The 24688-nt window shown below is 50.9% G+C and overlaps 1 protein-coding gene across 1 annotated transcript; it reads right to left on the bottom strand.

The window, feature by feature from the left end:
* Positions 1–495: 495 nt before the first annotated feature.
* On the bottom strand, positions 496–23838 carry Muc4 (mucin 4, cell surface associated). Its single transcript, XM_036204091.1, is given in 25 exon segments — positions 496–797; positions 1173–1335; positions 3414–3652; positions 3720–3802; positions 4869–4942; positions 5336–5515; positions 6421–6580; positions 7442–7626; positions 9753–9890; positions 11221–11448; positions 11811–11912; positions 12343–12510; positions 12849–12951; positions 14163–14374; positions 14687–14806; positions 15226–15351; positions 15525–15710; positions 17347–17435; positions 18908–19038; positions 19912–20067; positions 20541–20705; positions 21437–21576; positions 22792–22938; positions 23145–23283; positions 23599–23838. Coding segments are annotated over 25 exon segments (3870 nt in total). The 3' UTR covers positions 496–601.
* Between the last annotated feature and the right edge of the window lie 850 nt (positions 23839–24688).

Genomic DNA, 24688 nt, shown 5'->3' with positions numbered 1-24688 from the left:
AGGAGGCCAGGACCAAGTCAGTGTTGTGACCACTGATGCAGCCACCATGGGGCCACTGGGAGCTGTGACAGGGCAGGGCCCCGCCACCTGACTTCTGGATCACCTGCAGCTGCCATATCTGTGTTTATGAGGACTGGGAGAATGCACGGTGCCTAGTCCTTCAGCCCCAGAAGAAACGGATGGAATCCATGGTTTGGAGACACACAAAAAGATAAGAGACTTTATTTAAATACATCTGAGTGAGAAGTAAGCCAGTTTTATATATAAAAACATTTTGGTTAATGTAGAGCCAGTCACCCATTAACTCTGGAGTGTGTGTGTGTGTGTGTGTGTGTGTGTGTGTGTGTGTGTGTGTGGCAGTGTCCTCCATTCAGATGTGTCTGTGTGAGGACCCATCCATCTATATATTTGATCATCGAGGCCTTTTCCTGTACCCCCAGTCTACTGACAAGGTATAGTCTGGCTACTCCTTTTATTCATTCTTGAAGAATCCCAAATCCCCTTCGCTCAGCAGCCCCTTTCCAGTCTCCTTAGATCAGAGGCGGAGTGATGGGTGGGTCCTGAGGTATCCTAGGTGTGGCTGCCCATCTGGAGCAAGGCCTTACAATTCTGAGTCCAAAGGGTAGGAGAACTTGTTCATGGAGCAGCCACAGAAGTGAAAGATGACAAATGCCAGGATCCCCAAGAGTAAGAGGGCGCCCAAGGCCCCGAAGAGGATCCCGAAGAATGCGCCAAGTTTCACACTTAGATGCTCACAGCGTTCGCCCCAGGATGTGTAGATGGTGAAGGATGCGCAGCTGGAGGGGGAGAGAGAGAACAAGTGCGGCCAGTGGGGATGCAGGCCTGGCCTGCTCAGCCTTCCTCTCCTGGGGACCAGGGGTCATTATTCAGGAGAGGGAGGGCTATCCCCTGGGGGGGAGGAGCCATGGAGCCCGGAGGCCATTTTGAAGTGAGGTCATCAGCCAAAGGAGGGAGGCATGGCTTTAAAAACCAGGTGAGAATAGCACATTCTACACCACGTGTAGGGCCCAGAAGGGTGGGGGGTCAAAGGAACATGTGCTCGTACGGTCACAAATCCACCCTCTTATTCTGCCAAAGGATGGGCTCTACCCTCGACTCAGCTCAACTCCTTTCCCGAGCATTGTCCTCTCCTGCCCCAGGCCCCTACCCACCTGCACTGGGGCCCATCTGGTAGGTGCTGGCATTGGCCTCCATTGTGACAGAAGCTCTCACTACACGGGGACACGCAGGTGACACCATTCTGGGGACTGTAGACCAGCTTGTAGCCCTTGTAGCCTTCACAGAGGAAGTAACTGTCCAGCATACTCAGGTTCACTGTAGGCAGGACAGAGATGCAAACAACCGAGATGTCAAACGTCAGGTGATTATCCTGAGAAACAACTGGCTGAGCACACAGATACCCTATCTGTGGGTACTCAGTTCTACGTGGGTGATCCTATCAACGGTGTATAACGGGGGGGGGCAGGATGCTTAGCAGATAAATTACTGTGCAGCCTTACCAAGGGGAGGATAGTTTTCAGGTCTGAAAAAACCAGTAGTGATGAGCGGAAGTTAGTCAGATCTGAGCTGAAATTCAGACTCTCCGACTAACTAGCTGTGTGGTAGGGACTTTTCCCTAGGTCAACCTCAGTTTCCTTCTCTCTGTCTCTGTCTCTCTCTGCTCTGTCTCTGTCTCTCTGTCTCTGTCTCTCTCTCTCTCTGAGTGTGTGTGTGTGTGTGTGTGTGTGTGTGTGTGTGTGTGTGTGTGTGTGTGTGTTTCCGAGATAGGGTTTCTCTGCGTAGTGTCTACAGGCTGGCCTTGAATTCACAGAGATCCTCCTGCCTCTGAATCTTCCTAGTGCTGAGATTAAAGGCGTGTTCAACCACCAGGCCTGGTCAGTTTCCTTATCCTTAAAAACAAAGAATAAAAATAGCACTTGCCTTGCAGTGATGTTCAGTGAGATACTACATGTGGAGTATGTGAGACAGGGTGGCTGGATACACAATAAACATTAAATAAAAAGTGACTATTCCCACAACATTTAAAATTTGTTGCAAATACCAGTTTCAAAAAGATCACTGCAAAAATAATATGTCGAATGGGAATAGGTACATAACAATTGAGCTAAGGTAGTCATTGTTATGTGGAGGATACTTAGGTATGATTTGATCCCTTAGTATGTATGGATATATATATATATATATATATATGTATATATATATACATATATATGTATATATATACATATATATATATATATATGAAATGCCCTAAGGCATAACAGAAGAAAATTAGAATACAAAGTAGCATTGTGTTTTTTTTTCTTACATTCGCAACCCCGTGTTTCCTAAACTTTCTACAATAAATATATTGTGTTTGTACAATAAAATTGTATTTTCTTCCTCCCTTTCTCCTTCCTTTCTTTCTCTCTTTAAGACAGGAGTTCATGTAGCCCAGGTTGGCCTCAAACTTGCTCTACAGCCAAAGCTACACTGCGCTCTTGATCCTCTTGCCTTCCAAGTGCTGAGCGGCGGGCACACACCAGGCACTCCAGGCAGTGTGGCAACCACAGCTCCCTCACTGTGCCTGTGTCTCACCACTTCCCAATGTGTCTGGAGGAATTTCACTTTATTGTCCCAGGAAGCAGGAATCCTAAACCGGATTCTAGAAGCAGCTCTCATCTGGTGCTGGACCCAGGCAGAATGGCAGTGGTCCCGATCCTGGCCCCTGCTCCATTCCTGAAGCTCAGTAGGGCCATCCCCTGGTCTCCCATGCTCCCTCCCAGGAGAACCAGAGGTGGTCAGAAAGCCCATCTCACTTCCCCAATGGGACCGTGGGGTTCTGGCTTGAGTGGGACCACACCCTTTCAGAAGGGGTCCTCTACTCCAGTCAGTCTCCTGCCTCAGCAGGAGGGCAAGGTGACACAGTAGGTGTTCAGTGTGTGTTTAGTACAGTGACAGTTTCAGAAGTGAGTGATCTTACTAAAGAAAAGGGAAGGCAGCTGGGTGTGGTGGCGTTAGCCTGGAAATCCCAGCACTTGAGAGGCTAGGGCAAGAGGATCGTGAGTTTGAGGCCAGCCTGAGCTACGGAGTTACATCTTGTCCCCAAACCAAACAAATGAATGAGTAGATACATGGAACCTATCAGGCAGCCTGGGGTTGGAATAATTGCCGTGTGACACTCTCACTTCCCCATTTGGGGGGAAACGTTTGAAATTTCGCTCTAAGATGTACAACCCACAGAGCTAACTTGAGCTGCTGTCTCTTCAACTGTGGACCTGCAAACAGGTCCACATGCTTTCTACGGGGAGGGGGGGGTTGATGTGACCTGCGGGTCTGCGATGGCCCCTCCATTTACTTCTCTTCTCTTCCCCAGCTGTCCCTGTATTGTCCCCCAAGACAGAGTGACTCACAAGCCGTCACATCGCGGACATCTGCCCTGGAGATGGGGAAGAAAGTGACATTCTTCCTGGCTTCTCCACTGCTCCTCTTCTGCTTCCCCCTTGGAGCCTGGAGGAGGAAGGCCTCCACCACAGCGTCTATTAGCTGGTTGTTCAGAAAATGGATGACCGGGCCCCTGGGACGGTACTGGAAGTGGGAGACGACCCTCCAGTGTTGAATTGCCTTGTCCGAGGGCCGTGCTGAGGGAGAGCTGCATGGGAGGGGAACAGTGAGGGTCTGGGGAGCAGGGGAGATGGAGAGGGGAGTCACGGAGGGACAGCCTGACTTACATCCATGTCAGCTCCACTGGATCGTTCCAGAGGAAAGCCCGCATGTCCAGAGCCCCTAGTCTGTAGGCCACCTACAATGGGGGAAAATGTGAGGGAGGATGGGAGGACAGGCTAAATGAGGATCAGATCAGCCCCGCCCACCTTCGAATGCAGGGCCCAGGACCCCTAGAGCATGCAACCCATCTCTTCATCCCCACACTCATGCCTAAGTCAGAGGCTGCCCTGGATCCTTGCTTAATAAACACTCAATGGGTGAGGGATGAGGCACGTTCCCCCTCCTCTGCCTCAACATTGCCAGGGGCACATCTGAAACAAATTCCTCTAGTTGGTCTCTGATCCAGCCCATCCTCTCCCCTCATATGTACCAAACACAAATTGTTTAGCTAAGACCTAGGCACGCCTGGGCACCAGGAATGCCAAGGTAACTCAGGAACTGTTTATTTCAAAGAGCCTGCAGTTAGGGCAGCAGACCGACGTCAAGAGATCTGACCAGTTGACGTGGAGCATCTCTGGCAGTTAGAGTACCAACAGTAGCAATCCCGTTGCATGCCTGCTGTGTTTGGGTACTAAATGTTTTACATGCTTTGTCATTTAAATCCTGACATGGCTTAAGGACAGGTACTACTCACTATTATCCACATTTATCCACAAAGCTGCTATAAAGAGCTTGTCTAGTTATTACACCTGCTCTAGAAAGAGGCTGGGCACAGATTTGAGCCCCCGTGTATAGGAAAAAGTCTAAAGTTTCCACCATTCATCAATCTGGCTACTTTGCTCAGTGGAGGTATCGACAAGGACATGCCATCAGAGGAGTCCCCGTTCCCTTTGGGAGGCCAGAGTGGAGGTGACTTCTTCCATATAGCAGCCAGAAAGCATGAATCATGAGGGGCACCCAGAGGGACAGGCTGGGGTGACATGTCACCTGGAGTCTTCTCATGGCCAGCTGGTAATTCTAACACATTCTAGGGTCTCTAATCCCAAGGCTTCCGAATATCCTAAGCTCTTGAACCACCCCTGGGCAAGAGGCTCCCCTCCTTTGGGAAATTAAGACAGCTGAAGGATGTGCAGGTTATCACACAGCCCCTGGGAGACCCTTTCAAGATCTGATTCCCACTGGGAGCCCAGTGCAACACTGACCGAGGCGTTGACGTCAGCTAGGGAGGCGTTTTCATCTTCCCTGAGTGACAGCACGATGGTCCTCAAGGGAAGCTCTGGAGACGGAGAAACAGGACCCATCATCACCCCATGGCCTTTTCAGGCTTATCCAACATTTCCCCTCTGCCCACTCAGAGACGTCTCCATCCACCATGGCAAGGTCACTGAGGGGCTGCACTCCATCGTCCCTGTGTTACCCAGGTCTTCTGTGGCCCTCATCTAACAGAGCTAGGAGGATTCTGTCCTCTCCAAATGACTGAGGCCCATGGTTCACACTGGGACAGCTGTTCTCATTAGCTTGCCCTGCCCCAAACTCACCACACAGGAGGAAAACTCAGTTCTGGTATGGGCGTTTAGAGAACTTGGGCCTCAGACACTAGTTTTCCCATCATTCCCAGCCAGACCGGAGAGACGCATGGGGCTGATACAGCAGGAGGATTTAGTCATACCTTTATAGATGGTGGGGGTGAAATTGTTCCCAGCCAGGAGGCAGCGGGCATCAGTGAAGGCTGCGGGGCAGGTGCAAGCGGGCCGGCAGTCTGGAGCCCCAGAGATGTAGCAGTGGCCATGGTTATAGCAGTGATTGACAGGACAGGAGTGGTTCTTGCAAACTAAAGAGTCCATTAGAGCTGTGAAGGGAGCAGGGAAGTCAGCCAGCCATACCACGGCTAGACAGCTGATGGGAGATGAGTGGTCTAGTGGAACCTACTCCCAGGAGAGCTTGCTTTTCTGTTTGTTTTGGTTTTTCGCCCATGCCCGATCTGCACTGTGCTTGTGGGCCACTCCGAAGCCCAAGCCATCTTCTCCTCATCCTTCTCTGTATTGCAACCTTTTCCCCTCTGCCAGGTAAGCCTTCCTTCACCTCTGCAGAGGGCGTGGCATGTCAATCAGAGCTCCCTTGCCAGACAGAGACCCAGAAAGCTAGTGAGAGAAAGAGAGAAAGATCGCGTCTCCTTTCCGCTTCTCTCCTAGCCCCGCCCACTCTGGCCTCTGCCCGGAAGACAGCGGTCTCCGGATTGTGTTTGGCTGGAGAAGGCTGCACTGTCATCTCTGGCATGGGGGCTACTGTAGCTCCGAGCAAGAGGAGCAGAGGGGCAGGAAAGAACTCAAAGGAAAACACAGGTTCCTCTGTCACTAGGTTCCCATGGCAACACTTCCAACGTCCTGGCTTAGGAAAAGCGGAGCCCCCGAGCCTTGTGTCTCTGAAGATGCCCAGGTGCCTGAGAGCCAGCTCACCTCTGCTTCCATAGCCTTCTCCATCAGTCTTTCCCCATGTTTTCTCCAGCAGGGTCTCAGGACTGCTCAGTTCCAGCCCCAACCTCAGCATCTGCATTCCCTCCTTCAACCTCGCCCAAACCATCCATCATCCCTTTCTAAGCCCTCCCCATCACAGCTTCTTATTGTGGGGGATTTGAAGATGTGTTGCTAAAGACAGACACACCAGTTTGTCTTTGTCTGTCACAGACCCCTTGACATGTCACCTGGACCCAGAACCTGGCAACCTCCTCTTGCTAGGGCCCTGTTCCCAGCTCACCTGCACAATGCCGCCCATCTCCGGTCATGTTTGGAGGGCAGGCCTCACAGCCCTTCCCCGGAGTGCAGGACACATTTGGGAAACATGGCTCTTCACAGAGATCCTTAGAGCGGTCACAGAAGCGGCCAAAGGTGTCTCCATCACACTTGCAGCTGGCCACCTGAAAAACAGCAGAGTGGCGGGTGACCACAAGCTGAAGAACTTTCAGTGTCTCTGCCCTGACACATCTGCTGTGAGAAGTCCTGCTTGCCTCAGTCCCTCCAGCAGGCACGTTCTTGAACAGGCCAGGGCCGTGAGTCCCTGCCCAAAGCTACACCATCCCCTGCCTGGCCCTGCAGTAGGCTCTCAGCCTCTCCTCTCTCACACTGTTCCTCCTGTCCTGGAATCTTTGATAGAGTAAGCCAGGGGAAGAAACAGAGAGGGAAGCAAGTCGAACAAAAAGACAAGACAGAAATGGGGCAGGATTTGTGGGTCACGAAGCTTGACCACAAATGTGGATGGAGAGAGTTTTCTCCAAACCGAAAAAGAGGCGCTTCCTCTAGCTCTAGAGGCAAGAGCATACAGAGGAGCTGGGAGTCACAAGGTAGCATCCGGCCCCTCACTTCCTAAGCTCAAAGAGATGTCTCATGCTGAGCTACTCTCCATAATGTCCTATGAGGGCTTCTTGTGTCTCAGCACAGCGGACTCCGGTCTCCCTGGTCTGGAGGAAGGCCGGGCAGCATGCTGGAGGCTATAGACCTCTATCCAGAACACACAGGGAAGCCTTCCCATCCTACACCTCAGTGCCGTGGTGGGGAACTATGAGAAAGTGAGGTGAACATTTCTAAGCCTGACAGAATGGGAGGCGGGACACAAAAACTCTGTTTCCTCTAAGCAGTGATGACAGTTCCTGAACTACTCACCCACCACAGCTCTACCCTCCTCCCCACACGCACCTTGCCCAGGGAAGAGCACACTCACAGCATCCCTCCATTTGCCCCCCCCCCCAACAGAGGACTCCTCCCCAGCTTCCACTATTCACCTCAAGGGAAGAGTTGCCTTCCCTGCTGGTCTCATTGTACAAACACTGGCTCTCCATATCACAGAAGCATATTGTAGTCTGGGGCTGGAGTATGGATGACAAGTTAGTCCTGGCATCTCTGGCTAGAATCTCCAGGGTACATGCTTCTGGAGATGCTGGTGGCGTCCACTGCAAACTCCCGTTTTCTGTCCAGAGAAACAGAGACCTGAATGGCTGGGAGAGTCCTCTACTCTGTGGTCAATGCATGCCAGTATCTAACACCCTGCTTCTCACACACCCTCGGGCCTTTTCCCCGAATCCAGAATGCCATCAGGCATCCTTTTGAGCAAAGATCAAATTCCCACAGAGCTGGAATTCCTACGGTGATGGCAGCCATGCTCCATGTTGGAGGGAGGCAGCAGCTGCTGAACATGCTGAGTGCTGGGTGTAGGTAGAAATCCACAGAGGAGAAGGCTACTGCTCTCCCAGCTCCATGAAGAGGCCTCTAAGCACATCACTGCCTGAGCCTGCACCATGATGTGTCATGCTGGAGACCAAGCAGAAGTGTCAGGGTCCCAGGGTTGTCAAGTTTGGTGGCAAGTCCTTTTACCTGCTGAACCATGTCACCAGCCCTGTAAACTATTATTATTATTATTATTATTATTATTATTATTATTATTATTATTTTATTATTATTATTTTATTATTATTATTTTGAGGAGACAGGGTTTCTATGTATAGCCCTGACTGTCCTGGAACTCACTCTGTAAACCAGGCTGGCCTTGAACTTGGAGATCCACCTGCCTCTGTCTCCCAGTTTTGGGACTACCACCACTGACTGGCTAAATTAGTAGTTTTAATGGTCATTCTTGATTATTCTAAAGAATTGGTAAATGCTCCATGATGATTAAAAGTGATGTACATAGCTGGACATGGTGGTTCATGCCTTTAATCCCAAGGGCAGAGGCAGGCAGATCTCTGTAAGTTCAAGGCTAACCTATTCTACACAGTGTGTTCCAGAATGGATAGTAAAAGCCTGTTTCAAAGAAAAAGCAAGCATATTATTAGATAGAGGTAAAATTACCTTTGCATTACCTGTGTGTGTCCAGAGTAAGTCTACCTATTTAGTTATATCTATCAAAACCCCTTACTGCTACTCACTTGGGGAGGGGCCACTGATTTGAACTATAGGCATCTTTTTTTTTTTTTTTTTTTTTTTTTTTTGTTAAATCTTGAGACCGGGTATCATTCTGTATCCCAGACTCATTCTGTATCCCAGACTTGTCTTGATCTCATGGCAATCCTCCTTCTCCAACCTCTAAGCCATTAGGATTACAGGCTTGAGCTGCTATGGCCAGCTATAAGCAACAACCTTAAGAAATGCTGTTTCTCAGGGCCTGGAGAGATGGCTCTGTGGTTAAGAGGACCAGGGTTCGATTCCTAGCATCTCACACTGCCTGTAACTCCAGCTCCAGGAAGATCCAACAACTCTGGCAGGTCTCAGCACCTGAACTCATGTGCACACACCTCTAAGCACACAGGAACATAATTAAAATTAATAAAAACAATTTTTAAAAAGAAATGCTATTTCTCAAGCCAGATGTGATAGTTCCTTGTTCTAGTTTCGTTTCTGATGCCGCCCTAAAACACCCTGAATGAAAGCAATTTAGGGGAGGGAACTGTGTTTAGCTTACAATTCCAGGTTAAAGTCCATCATAGAGAGAAGCCAGCTAGCAGTCACATCCAGTCAAGAGCAGAGAAAAATGAATGCACCCATGCTGCCTGCTGTTTGCTTGGTGGCTTCTGCTCAGCTAGTTTTCTTCATTCTTACACAGTTCGAGGCTCAGCTCATGAAATGGTGCCTCCCATACTCGGGGTGGGTTGTCTCACCATAATTGACAACCAAGACAGCATCGTCCCCCCCACCCCAAAACAAAACATGCCCACAAGCCAGCCTGATCTAGACAATCCCTCCATTGAGACTCCCTTTTCAGGTAATCCAGGTTATGGCAAAGTGACATTGAAAACCAGCCACCACAACTGTGCAGAGGCTGAGGCGGAAGATCCCGGAGTTTGTTGCCTCGGTTACATAGACGTTTCAGGCCAGCTTGGGCTATTGTGGTAAGGCCTGGTCTCAGAAGGAGGGGGGATGGGGGTGGGAAAGGGAGAGAGAGAAACAAGATGAGGAGAGGAAAGAAGGAAAAATGTTTGTTGGTCCTGGGTACTCAAATGAAAAGATGTCAGGGTGCAGAATGAAGAAATGCAAGAAAACCCAAGCTGACTCGGGCCTCGCCTGCCCCAGCCCATGCTGCTGCCAGCCAAAGATTCTTACCTAAGAGTTTAAAGCCGCCACACTGGCTGGTGAGGGTGAATGTGACGTCCTTAGAGACCCTGCTGATGTCAATGGTCTCTGTCCGCCCCTTGTAGGCTCGAATGTCCCTGCTGCAGTTGATAAAGGGCGGATACTGATCTGAAACAGAGACACAAGGCAGAGACCAGCTATACACGAGGCACTCTCCAGCCTCCCCTTCCTGCCCTCTTCCCCCAGGACTCTTCCTACGAGCCCTTCCCAAGCCTGGGGCCACCTCTGGGAGCAGGACTGTCTTCCCTCCTGCTCAGCAAACTGCAGAGCATGTTGGGCGTGCACTGCCCACACTGTCTAACCTTCAGACTCCCTTTTCCAATCTCCCCCTCAAACTGGGTCATTTCTTCCCTGAACAGAATGCCACACTGGGCCTTGAGAACAGACGGCCAATTTTACCCATGAGGATGATCTGTAGGTGGACACTCCATTTTTTCAAACTCTCTCAATGCTCTGTTTCTTTTCTTTTCTCTCCTTTGTTTTTTTTGTTTTGTTTTGTTTTGTTTTGTTGTTGTTGTTGTTGGTTGTTTGTTTTTCAAGACAGGGTTTCTCTGTGTAGTTTTGGTACCTGTCCTGGATCTCACTCTGTAGCCCAGGCTGGCCTTAAACTCACAGAGATCTGTAGTTAGAGTTTTCCTGCCTAGCCCACAGTCAGGACAAATCTCTCATACCCGCCAGTCCCACAGTTGCTCAGACCCAACCAAGAAAGCACACAGAGACTTATAGAGTGTCTATGGGCCTCGCGGGTGAGAGAGATTTGTCCTGACTGTGGGTCAGGCAGGAAAACTCTAACTACAGAGATCTGCCTGGCTCTGCCTCCCAAGTGCTGGAATTAAAGGCGTGGCCACCACCACCTGGCTAATGCTCTGTTTCTTGGAAGCCTATTATTTCTATGCCATCGCTTACTAATTCATTCTGTTAATAGATTTATTGAGTACACGATATACATATGGCACAAAGCTCTATAGCAATGAACAAGTGGTGAAAAAAGAGGCCTAAGGGAATTATAAATTATAAGACACACTCAGTAGTTATAAATACTAAAGAAAAAATCAGGAAAAGGAGTGTGACTAAACATGAACTATGGGATGAGGCGGTCCAGAGGGCCTTGCTAAGCAGGCAGTGTCAAAGAATGAGAGAACATACATGTGGCTATCTGTGCAGAGAGCCTTGCAAGCAAGAGAAAGGTCTGTGCCAAGTTACCAGTGAGCCCAAAGAAGCCAGTGGGGTGGAGGGAGGGCAGGAAAGGGGTCTGAGTGGTGGAGGGCACAGGCTGCATTGGGCAGAGAAGGGAAGGGCCTGAGTGAGTCTGGAGCTGTCGGAGGGTTTTGATCCATCCAAGGAATAAAAATGTGGAGCTTGAAGGAGTGTCATGAAATGGGGGTCCTCGCCTGCTCCTTGTCTCTGGAAAGGCCTCTCTGAGCCTCCCGTCACTTACTGAGGGTGCCATTTACACGCTGGAATGTTTCAAAAATCGTGTTGGTGTTTTGTCCAATGCTTGCGTTTCCTGTGGCCAGAGTGTCAAACTCGCATTGTGGATCTCCCCTGCACCCAGAGGTCAAGTTTTCATCTGAGGTGTTCCGCAGTTGGGACAAGAAGATGGGGGTGAAGTTGGAAGGCAGAGGGTCTGTCCTCATCCCCAGGAGGCCTGTTCCGTTGATTTGCCCTGTAACACAGGAGGTACGACGGTGGTATGAGACCGTAGCCATATTTCAGCTGTGCCCAGCCCTAATCCTCACTGGATATGGCTTAATGGGTGAGGGGGTGGTACGGGATGAGCTGGTAGGGATGAGAAGGCTTCTGCCTTCTGAGTCTGGAATTCCATGTCAGTGGGTGAAAAGGCCACCCACTCCCTTCCCCACTTCCCAGAAGAGACATACAGGTAGGGTGGAAGCAGGGGACAGACACGGGGCCGTGGCAAAATCTTTGGACCTTACCAAGGACGACTAAGGTCTCCACAAGCCCAGGGAGACAATACAGCAGCTCCCTCACTGACTCTCCCAGCGGTCTGAGCACCCCCAGACTCACATGTCATTCCATAGTGAAAAATTGTCTCCTCAGAGCTGTTTGGGGGGATGGTGGAGCCATTGGGCATCCTGAAGTCGTCTTCTGGATTGTCATTCCAGACTCCTGTGGGAAAGAACAAAATGTCTGTCACCACAAGGAGGTGATGTCCCTTCTCCTCGGAGCATCTGACATGGCGGCTGCATCTGTGCTGGCTCCAGAGCCCCAAGAGGTGGGAGAGGACCATGTACTCACACTCCATCTTTGTGCTTTAGAGGGGGAGGTGAAACCAGGAAGGACGTGAGGAAGATGGGAGGAAGGGAGGAGATAAGGGAAAGAAGAGAAACGCAGGTGTGGAGGGAAGGGGGGGTGGCAGCCCGGCCCCCACGTTCCCCATAGCACCTCCTTCACATTCCCTTGAAAAGATGGCAGACAAACAGGAAATTAGCCTAAACCGTGGGTGAAGCCTTAGGGGGCCGAGGAAGAACCTGACAGGGAAGTCCAAGGCCCACAGGTGAGACAGAGGCCTGTGTGCGGCCTGAGCTCCGCTTCTTACCCAGGAGTCCCTTCGTATGGTGGCGGTACTCCTCTGGGAGACTGGAGGAGGCGTGGAGGATGTTGGAAAGGGCAGTCACGGAGACGGTCACTGTCCCATCAAAGCTGGCTGAGACTTGGGAGCCATTCCGGGTCATCAGGACACCAGTGGTATTGAACATTGGCAAGTCTGGAAGAGAGGGGACAAGTCACACCACAGCCAGCACACCCTTGGGCCTACGACTCAGCAGCAGTGAAGGCTTGTGTCACAGGAGGCACTGGGGGATCCTGACCGTGCCTCCATCCCGCCCAGCCTCTGGACACTTCCTTCTGGGGTATGAAATGGGGAGAGTTTGGTGCCCAGGCAGGGTGAAGGTCTTCCAGTGCAGCAGTTTAAGAGACAGCCAGGGCCGAAACAGGGCAGAGCAAACATTCTGTTTTGCTGGGTGGTACAGCACCCCCCAGCACACCACTCCCAGGGGGCTGAGATCCTGCAGAAACCAAAGTGGGCTGGGGGCAGGTGCTGACAGCTGCTGAGCCTACCTTCATCCATGTGGCTGGTGTTAAAGGCCACAGTCTGGTTATTGTGTAGGACTCGGATTGTGTCATTGGGTTCCAGGAACCACTGAACCTGGAAAGGAATTAAAGGAGCCTAAGCCCAACCCACAGGCAGGGCAGAGGCCTGGCAATGAGGCTCTAGAGAGCAATTCAAGACTGGAATCTGGGCCAGTGGAAGAGGCAGGTGAGGGACAGGGCAATATGCCAGCTGACATGTGTGGAGAGCTCAGTGGGAGCCAGGCCATGTCACAGCAGCCCTGTGGAGCAGACAATACCACTGTCCCTACTGTGCTGTAAGGAAACAGTGACACTCTAAGTTCAGGAGTTTTGTCAAGGTCAAACAGCCAGTAAGAGATGGCACGTATCGTAACCTGCCACCTCTAGGTTTTACTCTCCTCTCTCCACTATAGATGCATCTTCTCTCCCTTTGTTTCAGGAGGTGGGATCACCATGGAAACACATCTCTGGGTATGTCTACGTGAGTGTTTCCAGAAAGCTTTGACTGAAAAAGGTAGATCTCCTCTAAATGTGGACAGAATCATTGCTTGGGCTGGGGGTCCAGGCTGAATGTAAAGAAGAGAGCTGAGTGCCCAGCATTAAATTCTGACTGCAGACATTATATGTCAGCAGCATCCTGGCACACTCTTGGTGCCGTGCCTTCCCTGCCATGAGGGACTGACTTCACCCACAAACTGTGAGCCCAAATGAACCCTTTGTCTTAGTTAGGATGACTATCTTTGTCATGAAAAACCATGACCAAAGCAACTTGGGGAGAAAGGGCTTATTTGGCTTATGATTCCACATCACTGTTCATCGTCAAAGGAAGCCAGGACAGGAACACAAACAGGGCAGGAACCTGGAGGCAGAAGCTGATGCAGAGGCCATGAAGGGGTGCTGCTTACTGGCTTGCTCATCGTGGCTTGCTCAGCCTGCTTTCTTATTAAACCCAGGACCAGCAGCCCAGGGTACTGCTCACAATGGACTGGGTCCTCCCCCATCAATCACTAATTAAGAAAATGTCCTACAGGCATGCCTACAGCCCAGTCTTATGGAGGTTTTTTCTCAATTGAGTCTCCTTCCTCTCAGATGACCCCAGCTTGTGTCAAGTTGACAAAACCATCCAGCAATCCTTCCTTCCTTCCTATTTGGACACGACAGTGAGAAAGTAATAGATAAATCTCCCCTCCTTTCTTTATTCTCTTCCTCTTCCGGTGTCCAGCTAATGGTCTCTGAGGGGCTGTGGGGAAGGGAATACAAGGATACCCTGTATCCGCCTTCACTTACTGTGACGGGAGAAGCCAGGCTGCTGGTGTTGTATTGAGCAGCAAAGGCAATGAAATTAGTGGCCTTGGCAGAACCAGTCTGGGCAGTGCGGCCCTCCAGCAGGAAGGAGGAATTTGTGTCCTGGGCCTGGACCAGCAGAAAGTCCCCCAGCCCATTGAAGGTGTAATTGGCATTATCCAAAGTGGTGATGTGGGGATCGCCGTACGTCCAAGCTAAAAGAAAGGAGGTTACCCATTAGCATGTCAGGGCCACGGTCTGAGACTCTCACTGCCCAGCAGGTAGGGCTTCCATCTTGATGGACTCAAGCTTGAGCAAACTCTCCTGGCATCCAGGACCTGCCCCGCAGGCCTCTGACACTTGTCCTTACCCTTTGCCAATGCCATATACACAGCCCCTCTGTGTGCTGTCAGCCTCACACAAGGTTGTCCCCATCATCCCTGTGGCCACAATTCTGCCCTAGGAAGTGGATCTCTTGCTAATCCAGGCTCCCTTCCCGGCTGCTCCACCTCAGCCATGACACTCACCGGGCCGTGGGGGTCTGTACCAAGCACAGGTAATGCGGGGCCGCACGCGATGGTACTGGGCACAGAAGGAGGGCTTGTCATTCCAATGACAGCACCAGTTCTGGGCCTCCTGCTCCTGTTCTGTGCAGAAGAAGAGTTTGTCAGAGGGCAAGAGCCCCCAGAGAACCAGCTGGCAGGTTTGGTAGAGTTAGCTGGTGGCAGTGGCTAGGGTATGATCTTGGAGTCAGGCATGGCACAGTTCACATGCTCAATGACTGTCAGTGATCTGTGATGGAATGACACTGTGTGTCCTTGAAGGCATGTTGGGGTTACTACATAGCAGGGCCCGTGGTACAAGCCCTCAGAGAGCCAGGGTGGTGGGGGAGAAGACCCGGATGATGGTGTCAAGAGACTGGCGCAGGCCCAAGGGTGAGCAGATGCAAGCTACCTGGCCCCATTCACCTCTGTGTGCTCTGGCTCCCTTGGAGGGTCTCTGGGGTGAGATGATTCTAAGGTTTCATCCTGTGAACATGGGTTGAGAGCCCCAAGAAGACACATACCAAACTGCCAAGGGCTATGCATTCTCCAGCCTTCTCGGAATTCTCCCCAGTGACCATAGCTGCAGCACACACCCCCTCGCCAGGATGAAAAGCTGCACAGCTGTCTGCTGCTGCCATACCACCAACCTACAACCAGACCAGACAGACATCCTCAGGCCCGGGAGCTTGGGGTAGGGAGAGATGGACAGGGGGATGTCTGCATGGAGGGGGGTTGCTCAGGGTGCCTGGGAAAGGACAGGACAGGTGTGAGCAGAGGTGATGGTCTGTGGAACTTGAGAAGGGCAGGAACGGGGTATCACCTGTGTTCACGCGCCAGAACCGCAAGTCTCGTCGTCCCTGCTGCCAGGAGCAAGGGCAGGAAACCTGGCTCCAGCCCCAGCTCCAGCTGGGACTCTGAGGCTGGCTGTTCAGCCACTGTAGACACTTGAGCCGATAGTTGGGCCTCACTTCCTTGTGTAGACGGTAGACCTGCAACCCCCGGATGTCTGAGAAACAAGGAAACCAGTGATTATCACAGGCGAGATCTGCTTCAGCTTTAGGCTCAACGCAAACTCATGACTGAATCCTCCATCCTATGCCCTGCCCCTCTGGACAGCTTTTCCTAGAAAGGGAACCATTCATATTGGCATGATTTATCTCGAAACCACCTTGAACGTAAGTTCCAAACACGTCAAATCTTGATTGAACCTTAGGGCAAAACCGTGGGATAAGCGCTGGGCAGGGAGGTGTCACTGTGTTCCAACCTGACCTACCTACCCTCCCTCCTTCCTTGCCCCTGTTCATACTCCCTTCCCCCCTCCCTCTTCCCCTCCCCCTCCCTGTCTCTCTGCCATACCTTCCAATTCCTGAACCACTTCACTTCCTCCTCTAGAGATACACTTCCACCTCATCATGCCATTGGACCCTCGGTCTTCATGATGTACCCTTCCTTTCCCTTTCCATGGCCACAGCAACCACGACAGAGGTAGGACCCACCCATAGACTAGCTGGAAGCCACAGAGAAGTTGGCACACTAGTGGAGCCTTGCTCTAACACTGTGAGTCTGTGGAAGGTTAGACACCATCTTGGGAAGGGAGAAGTCACTAGAAAAATCCTCACTGGGGTTGGGAAGTTTAAACCTCAATTCATTGGAAGTTTCATATCACACACACACAACTTCAGGGAGAGAAGAAGACTCCAGAGGCCCTACCCCAAGATAATATGATCTAGTGTATGAGATTTTCAACCCTATATCCACCTGAATTAAGCAACTGAAGATTTTCAGAGAATAACATCGTTTATAGTGATCTGTTTACACACACACACACACACACACACACACACACACACACACACACACACAGAGGAGACACTCTAAATCACAAACAGATGTGTTTGACAGAGAGCCCTGATGTGACAGGAAGCTCTTCCATGGGGTGGCATCCACCTGTCATTTGACTTTGCTCACATTTCTGATTGACAGACATCTTTGTCCCAGATCAAATAGACCTGGATTCCTGCTTCACGATCTACATGACGTCTCTCCCCAAGGCTAGATGTCACAGTTTGGAGGCCGGCATTTCTTTCTCTTTGGAACCTCTATATATCACACTAAGCCACATAGGAAGAGCCACAGTTTGCCTCTGGACACTAGGGTCTCCACCACAGTGAATGCCTGGTGAGAGCCAACATGGTTGACCTGTCTCCCCTTTCCCTTTCTGTCTATTAACCTACTGTCCAGCATACAATAGGTGCTCGATAAATGTTGACTGAGTGAATGTCAGCCTTCTGGAACTCCTCCTTTAGACCTCCTTAAGGATTTCATTCCAGCTCTGGACATTTGGATGGTTATCCCAACTCCCTTCCTGCAATGCCCTTCTCCTCACTCCAGAACCTGAATGCCCACTGACAGACATCCTGGGTTTGGCTCTTCCAAGGAAGGAGACTTCCAGGGGCTGAGGGTGTGAAAAGAAGTCGTTGCCTAGGTGGTGCCGGCTGCTGATGCACCTGTAGGCAGTCGGCCATGCAGGATGCTCTTCGGGGCGGTGGAGAGGCTCCAGCTGTCTAAGACTGCCGCAGCATATGGGGTAGAGGGCAAGGGGAGACCGAGGCCAGCTCATACATGGCGGGCGGCACTTTTACCTAATTTGGAATTCAGGAATCGATCTGGACGGTACTTCTCCATTGCTGGCCGGAGTATCAGCGGGCTGTTTTCAAAATACCCATCTCCACTGCAGGCAAAGGAAAGACTCTCAGGCCTCTGTGTCACACTCAGGCTCTTGGCTCTCAGATGAAAGCTACTCACTCATTTCGTTTGTCAATCACTCCAGCGAGCCCCCACCCGTCAGCAGCTGGTAGCCCATGACTCAGTCAGGTGGGCAGCCAGATTGAGCCACAAGTCCCAGTACTGAGGAGGAAGAGAAGATGGGTGGGGACCTTCTACTTTATCCCACATCTGATCGATGATGGTAAGAAATCAGTGGCTCGCTCAGCACACACCAGGTGTGAAAGCAGCCGAACTGGGGCCAGGTTTCCCTTCATTTTCCCTGACGCTGCCTAAGGACAGACTGCAAGGGATGATTCAAAGCCAGTTTCTGGAAATCAGGCAGTCACTTTCAGCCATTGATTCCGGCACTTTCTAGCTTGGAGGTCGTGGTTATTTACCATGTCTGACTTTGGGGTTTTATGCCTGGGTGAAAGAGATGTCATTTGCAACCCTCTCTCAGCATTGTAAAGCTTCAACACAGTGACTTTTGTAAATCCCTCAGATCTGAGCGGAGGGCAGATTCGAGGCCCTGCCGTCTCCACCATCACTGTGGATCCAGGATGGAAGGAAGTCTGCAGCAGCAGCTGTGGTGCCACAGCAGGAGCATGCCCACAGAAAGTGACTCCTGATCTTTGCTCTACTGTCACACAGGCCAGAGGACAAATTCACGCATGACATCTCTGTTGGGCACACTGAAGACCGTGTGAAATTGCTAGCTACCTGGGCAATTACACGCTTTCCTCCTTCACTGAACATCGAAAGCCAGTCAAAGCCATGTGTTTGTAGGGCGGCCTGAACACACCCTGATGGAACAGAAAACCTTCTGTGATGACTACTGCTAACACATGATGCGTGGCCATCACAACTGACTGGCACACAAGCAGCTGGTTGGGAGCTGTTGCCTCAGAGACTGCGGCTCCCCCGCATGCAGGAGCTCACACGGCAGCCAGCCAGTCACTCTCCTCACTTCCTTCTCCAGCTAAGCTGTAGAGCTCCAGGAATCACAGATTCCAGTCTGGGGTGTCTGTGCTCAGATGCCGCACTTTGCCATTTTGAAACTCTGACTTGGGGTAAATTACTCATCTGCTTGAACCGAAGCCTTCTTACTTATAGGATAATGATGTTATTTATAGGATAGTAGTCGGCTGTCGTGGGTGGCTGTGATCACAAATTAAATAGATACGGTGTATATGAAGTAACGGGTGTAATGAGTAGCTGCTAGCTGAGAAGTCAGCCAATGTCAGTGGAAACCAGAAAGGTCAAAGGTTGAAAGGCTCTGGTGCACAGGCGTTGGGATAGGCATGAAAGCAGGATGAATGGGGTGGGAGTGGGGGGTTCACCAGAAACAGCTACACCTTCAAGGATGGGGTGGGAGTGTGAGCGGGGAACCCTTATCCCTCACAGTTCAGGCATGACAGCCAGCCAATCCTGTCCTACCTGGAGAAGCCCATGAGGACTTGTTTACGCAGACCCTGGGCCACATCCCACCGCATGCCTCCACTCTGGTAGAGAAACAGGGCATAGGAACTGCTCCCATCTGTGGAGAGGATGGCCTGGTAGGTATTGGTCTGGACGTTGACGAGAGACAAACAGAGAAGTCTATGAGAGGTCTGAGATTACCTTACCCCGGGAGTCCCCACACCCCTGACAAGACACAGGCTTATCACTGTCCCTGGTCCTGGTCCACCCAGGCTGGACACTCTGGCAAGTTTGCTGGGATCAGAGCATCATTCACCTTGGGTGTAGAAGCACTTAGAGTGGCCAATTTTCCTTCTTTGTAACTTTTGGGGGGGGCAGGGAGAGGAAATAAAGGGCTCTGGGGTGCAATACAGTTAGAAGACAGTTTTTAAGAGAGAGCTACGGGAACCTGAGAGGTCAGACAAGACAGCAGAGCTGAGAGACGCCTCCTTATCTCTCCCCCAGGGATTTGGGGTTTTTTTTTTTTTTGTTTTTTGTTTTTTGTTTTTTCGAGACAGGGTTTCTCTGTGTAGCTTTGCACCTTTCCTGGAACTCGCTTTCCAGACTAGGCTGGCCTCGAACTCACAAAGATGCGCCTGGCTCTGCCTCCCGAGTGCTGGGATTAAAGGCGTGTGCCACCAATGCCCGGCTTCCCCCAGGGATTTGTAAGGGCACTGTCCAGGTGTCTCCTCCACGTGTGTGGTATGAAGGACCTGTCCAAGGTAGGTGGTCGGTGAACTGTTGAGTGCCATGTGCCGACATTTCATTATAGTAAAGGGAAGCTGACTTGTGTATCAGATGGGGTTGTCAGGCCACAGACATTCTTGCCTGTCAATGCAGTTGAGGTTTCTGACTTGAGGTAGGCTGGCCTGCTGTGAGTCCTCAGTAGACCATGTGTTCAGGGGAGCCATAACCAGCAATCTTTCCTCCAGTCATAGATGGCTCCCAGCAGGCTCACGAGGAGCAAGCTACGGTCCACTCACCCCAAAGCTCCACTGGGCAGGATAGGCGGGAACGTTGACCCAGGTGACTTTCAATGTCCACTTGGCTTTGTAGCTCCAGTCTGTTGTGAATTCGTGAATCAAAGCCTCCACCCCCCTGATGAGCTCACTGTTTCCATCATAAAGTGTGTTGTATTCCTAGAAAGGGAAAGTAAGCAAGAGCACAAAAATCAGTTCAATACCCGTAAGGCAGTGGTTCTCAACCTGGGGGGTCGCGACCCCTTGGGGTGGAAACAACCCTTTCAAAGGGGTCACATTTGCTATGACAGCCAATGCTACATACTTTGACAGGCTGGCATTATTAACTTAATTCAGGGGTATATGGGGGCAGAGGATTCTGTTTGACTTAGACTTGTTAAGGCAGACCCTCTACACCTTTATTTTACAATCACATGCTGAACTGCCAGCCTTCATCCCTGTTACCTGCAGGCCCCACATGGTTGGAGTAGAGTCTATTCAGCATTCTTTCTTGGCTTCCTCCCTTCCCTGTACTTAAGCTTCAGTCCCTTCCCACACAAGCCTAGGCTGAGATACAATGCCCCTGAAGTACCCTTGATCTCTCCACGCAGGATGCTGGGAACTCCTGACTGTCAAGGCCTTGTATGACCTACCTGGTAAAATATGGTTCCCCTGGAGCTAGAGAAATCAGCGTCAGCCCAGAATGGGGCCACCATGGCCACATGCTCCCTTCCTGTGAAGCCTCTTTGAGGTGGGTTGGGGTAGGAGAAGATGCTGTAGTCTGACTCTGGGAAAATGATCTGGCCGTTATCTGTGAACTGAACACAAGGGTTCTTGGTTAGGGAGGTTGAGGGAAGCATTATCTCACTCTAGGGCCAGCTCCTTGGAAGCATGCCCCCACAGAGACCATCTGTGCAGAGGATTAGAGGGGTCCCCTTGTCCACTTTTTGCCTTCTAGGAGAACCCTTTACCTAGGAACCTTACAAATACTCATCCCTGTCAGGACATTCTTATGCCAGTCCAAAGTAGTGGACCATGTCCTTCCTCCATGGAGTGGCCCGGCCATTGTCAGAGCAAAGCCTTCTTGGTAAAGTGCCTCACCCTCTCGAGGCCTGTGTCTAAGCAGAAGAGGGCAAGGGAGACAATGCCCTCACTCCCAATGGCTGTTCCTGCTCCTCTCCCTGAGGGCATGTGGAGCTGGACCCCACCCCCCATTCCCAGGGCATCAGGAAGTAGTCACAAGAAATGGAAACGGTATGAAAAACTCAAGTTTCCAAGCGTAGGTTCTTCCTCATGAAAAGGCTCATGAAACAGCCATGACCTCCTTTTACTAGGGTGAGGATGTCTTTGTTCATATGGGCAGGGAGACAAGGCTTCATTCAGCTGTCCACAACTAGAAACTGACATAGAAGAAGGCTACAAAGGTGTTATACCACAAAGGTGACTTCCACTGTCCCTTCTGCTCAGTCAGGGGTCATCTCCAAGCCAGACGGAGAAACAGGGCCCAGAGAACACAGAGCTAACACAAGAATTTCAGTCAGAGACTCACGTAGAAGGAGTCCCGCAGAGAAGAGCCCAGTGGAAAGCCAATCCGGAGCTTGAAGAGAGGTGAGGTAAAATCCACAGTCCTGGCAAAAAACTGCAGGTCTCCAACGTGAGGGATTGTCCCGTAGGGGAAGAGGGAAATGCCTAGGCCAGGACAGAGGAGAGAACAATCCTGAATGAGCTTTCCCTCCTCTGCCCCTTACCTTGGCCTCTCTTCCTGAAGGGGCCAGGTAGGCCCTGGTCTTTGCTCTGCCTCTCCACGCATATCTAGCACATCTCCCTGCTTATTTCTCTGCTGGTACCCTCAACATTCCTCAGGTTAGAGCATCCTGACGTAACATCCCTGCCGTTAGGGTATCAATAGACTCTGATCGGGAAGTCAGAAATGCTCAACGGTGAAAGGACGAAACTCCAAGACAATGAAGACTAAAGACCTTTCAATAAAATGGCACCTTTTTCCCTAAAGTGGTATTTCTCCAGATAAGTTTGAAGACACACACACACGCCCCAGAATTGCCCTGGGCCACCTTCTATGTCCTTGGATTCCAGTTTGGGAAATCTTGTCCTACGTGTTTTCCAAGTTCTGTACTGTAGCATCAACTCATTAGGGCCCAAGCATGGCCTTGATTGCCTTAGCACAGTCTACATAGCTCTCGGCTTCCTCACTGACCCTTTGCTTGAACTCCCGAATTTATCCATACCAGCCACCACTATGCAAGTCCATATCCTTCCTGGTTCCCTTACCCACAAGGTTCTTGAACACACTCATCACTCTTTGCCCTTATTCCCAGCTCTCACAGATGCTTCGAGCTCCCACCCCACTCAACATGAGGACCATCTTTTCACTCCCATGGCTTTATTCTAGCTGCTCAGACCATCCGACCTACCTAGGGTGCTCTCCTCCACCCCAGCTCTTATCAGGAAGCCTCCTGTTCACCTTGACCCTATTCCCACATCCCGTCCAGGCTTGTTTGTGAGTGTATCTAGTCTCCTGGCCCTTCATCTATAGAACAGTGGATCTGTCCCTTGTCAGTCCGCGTCTCTGTCTCTCAGGCCAATGCACTGCACAAAATAGCCCTCAGCACCCAGATTGGCTGCTGTCTCATTGCTCCCTGAGATCTCTGATCCCAGAGAGCAGAGACTATGAGCAAGCAGGCCCTGAGCACGCAGTCACCATCCCTCTAGCAGGAACACAGGGAAAAGGTGGCTTATTCATAGCCTGGATGGGACAGAGTAGGAACCCAAAGGACTGGGTCCCTCAACTACACACAAGGACCTAAATTGGCAAATCCAGTCTAGCAATCATCTGTCTGGCTCAGGTAGAAGTCAGAGAGGCTTTACCTTATTGGCATCACTCACCCTGCTCAGGTAAAATAGGGATTGGAGGCACTGTTGGCCTGGAGGCTGTGGTCGGGCTGTGAGTGGTGAGGGTCAAGGAGGTAGCAGGGAATGATGTGCCTCTACCACTGTCTGTCTTCGGGGAGCTGGTAGTTATTCCTGGAAATATAGTGAGAGAAGACAAGAGCAATTTTTACATCAAACACTATGAGAGCCATAGAAAATGAGGAGCTGGAGAGACAATTACAATATTTGTCTATATACTTTGCCTCCATGTTTAAGCATACAGGGCAGAAGGAATAGAGGGCTAGTCATAATTCACTGTGGGGAACGTCCCCTCAGCTCTTGCCTGTATTGCTAGGTCGCTAATTCACCTGAGGAGGATGTCCCATGAGAAAAGGTGTCTGTCACAGTGGGTCCAGGTGAAGAAGACGAATGGGTTTCTGTGGTCACCTCTGTGAAGGTGCTGCTTTCATATACACTGGGGGTCGCCATGCTTGTGGTCTGGTAACTCTGAGAATATGAAGATGATGGCTGAGAAGAGGTGCTGTATGCCAGGAGAGTTGACTGTCCAGTGAGAGTAATGCTTGAAACTCTAGATGTGACAACACTGAAGCTTCCCGTTACAGGTGCAGATGTGTGCCCTGTATTTCCTGAGGTGGAGTCTGTGGAGGGTGCTGCAGTTGGCATCTTTGTCCTGTGTGAGTTTGTGTTGCTAACACTGGAAGTGAATGGACTGGTTGTTGCCTCTGGAGATGAGGTGCCTTGGGACCCTGTCTGTGCTGGAGTTGAGCCACTTGGGGAAGAGGACAGAGTTGATGTGGTCACCTCTGTGATAGGGGTGCTTTGAGGGTGACTGCTGGTCTCCATGCTTCCAGTGTGGCCATTCTGGGAAGATGTTGACAATTCTTCATTAGAGGTGAAGGGAGATGTCGCTGTTGACAGAACACTTGGTGAATTTGTCATTGGGATTCCTGTAATGGCAGATGTGGAACTTTGAGAACCAGCTGGAGATGTGTGCCCTGTATTTCCTGAGATGGAGTCTGTGGAGGGTGCTGCAGTTGGCATCTCTGACGTGTATGAGTTTGTGTTGCTAACACTGGAAGTGAATGGACTGGTTGTTGTCTCTGTTGTTGAGGTGGCTTGGGACGCTGGCTGTGCTGGAGTTGGGCCACTTGGGGTAGAGGACAGAGTTGATGTGGTCACCTCTGTCATAGGGGTGACTTGAGGATTGATGCTGGTCTCCATGCTTCCAGTGTGGCCATTCTGGGAAGAAGTTGACGATTCCAGAGTAGAGGTGAAGGGTGTTGTGGTTGTTGATAAGGCACTTGGTGAATTTGTCATTGAGACTGTGGTAATGGCAGATGTGGAACTTTGAGAACCAGCTGGAGATGTGTGCCCTGTATTTCCTGAGATGGAGTCTGTGAAGGGTGCTGCAGTTGGCATCTCTGTCGTGTGTGAGTTTGTGTTGCTAACACTGGAAGTGAATGGACTGGTTGTTGCCTCTGGAGATGAGGTGCCTTGGGACCCTGTCTGTGCTTGAGTTGGGCCACTTGGGGGAGAGGACAGAGTTGATGTGGTCACCTCTGTCATAGGGGTGCCTTGAGGATTGCTGCTGGTCTCCATGCTTCCAGTGTGGTCATTCTGGGAAGATGTTGACGATTCCTGATTAGAGGTGATGGGAGATGTCACTGTTGACAGAACACTTGGTGAATTTGTCATTGGGATTCCTGTAATGGCAGATGTGGAACTTTGAGAACCAGCTGGAGATGTGTGCCCTGTATTTCCTGAGGTGGAGTCTGTGGAGGGTGCTGCAGTTGGCATCTCTGTCGTGTGTGAGTTTGTGTTGCTAACACTGGAAGTGAATGGATTGGTTGTTACCTCTGGAGATGAGGTGCCTTGGGACCCTGTCTGTGCT

This window comes from Onychomys torridus, chromosome 12, assembly GCF_903995425.1.
Source record: "Onychomys torridus chromosome 12, mOncTor1.1, whole genome shotgun sequence".
In the NCBI taxonomy this organism is placed as follows: Eukaryota; Metazoa; Chordata; class Mammalia; order Rodentia; family Cricetidae; genus Onychomys; species Onychomys torridus.
The sequence above is the reverse complement of the archived record's forward strand: the minus strand, read 5'-3'. Positions and strand labels throughout refer to the sequence as shown.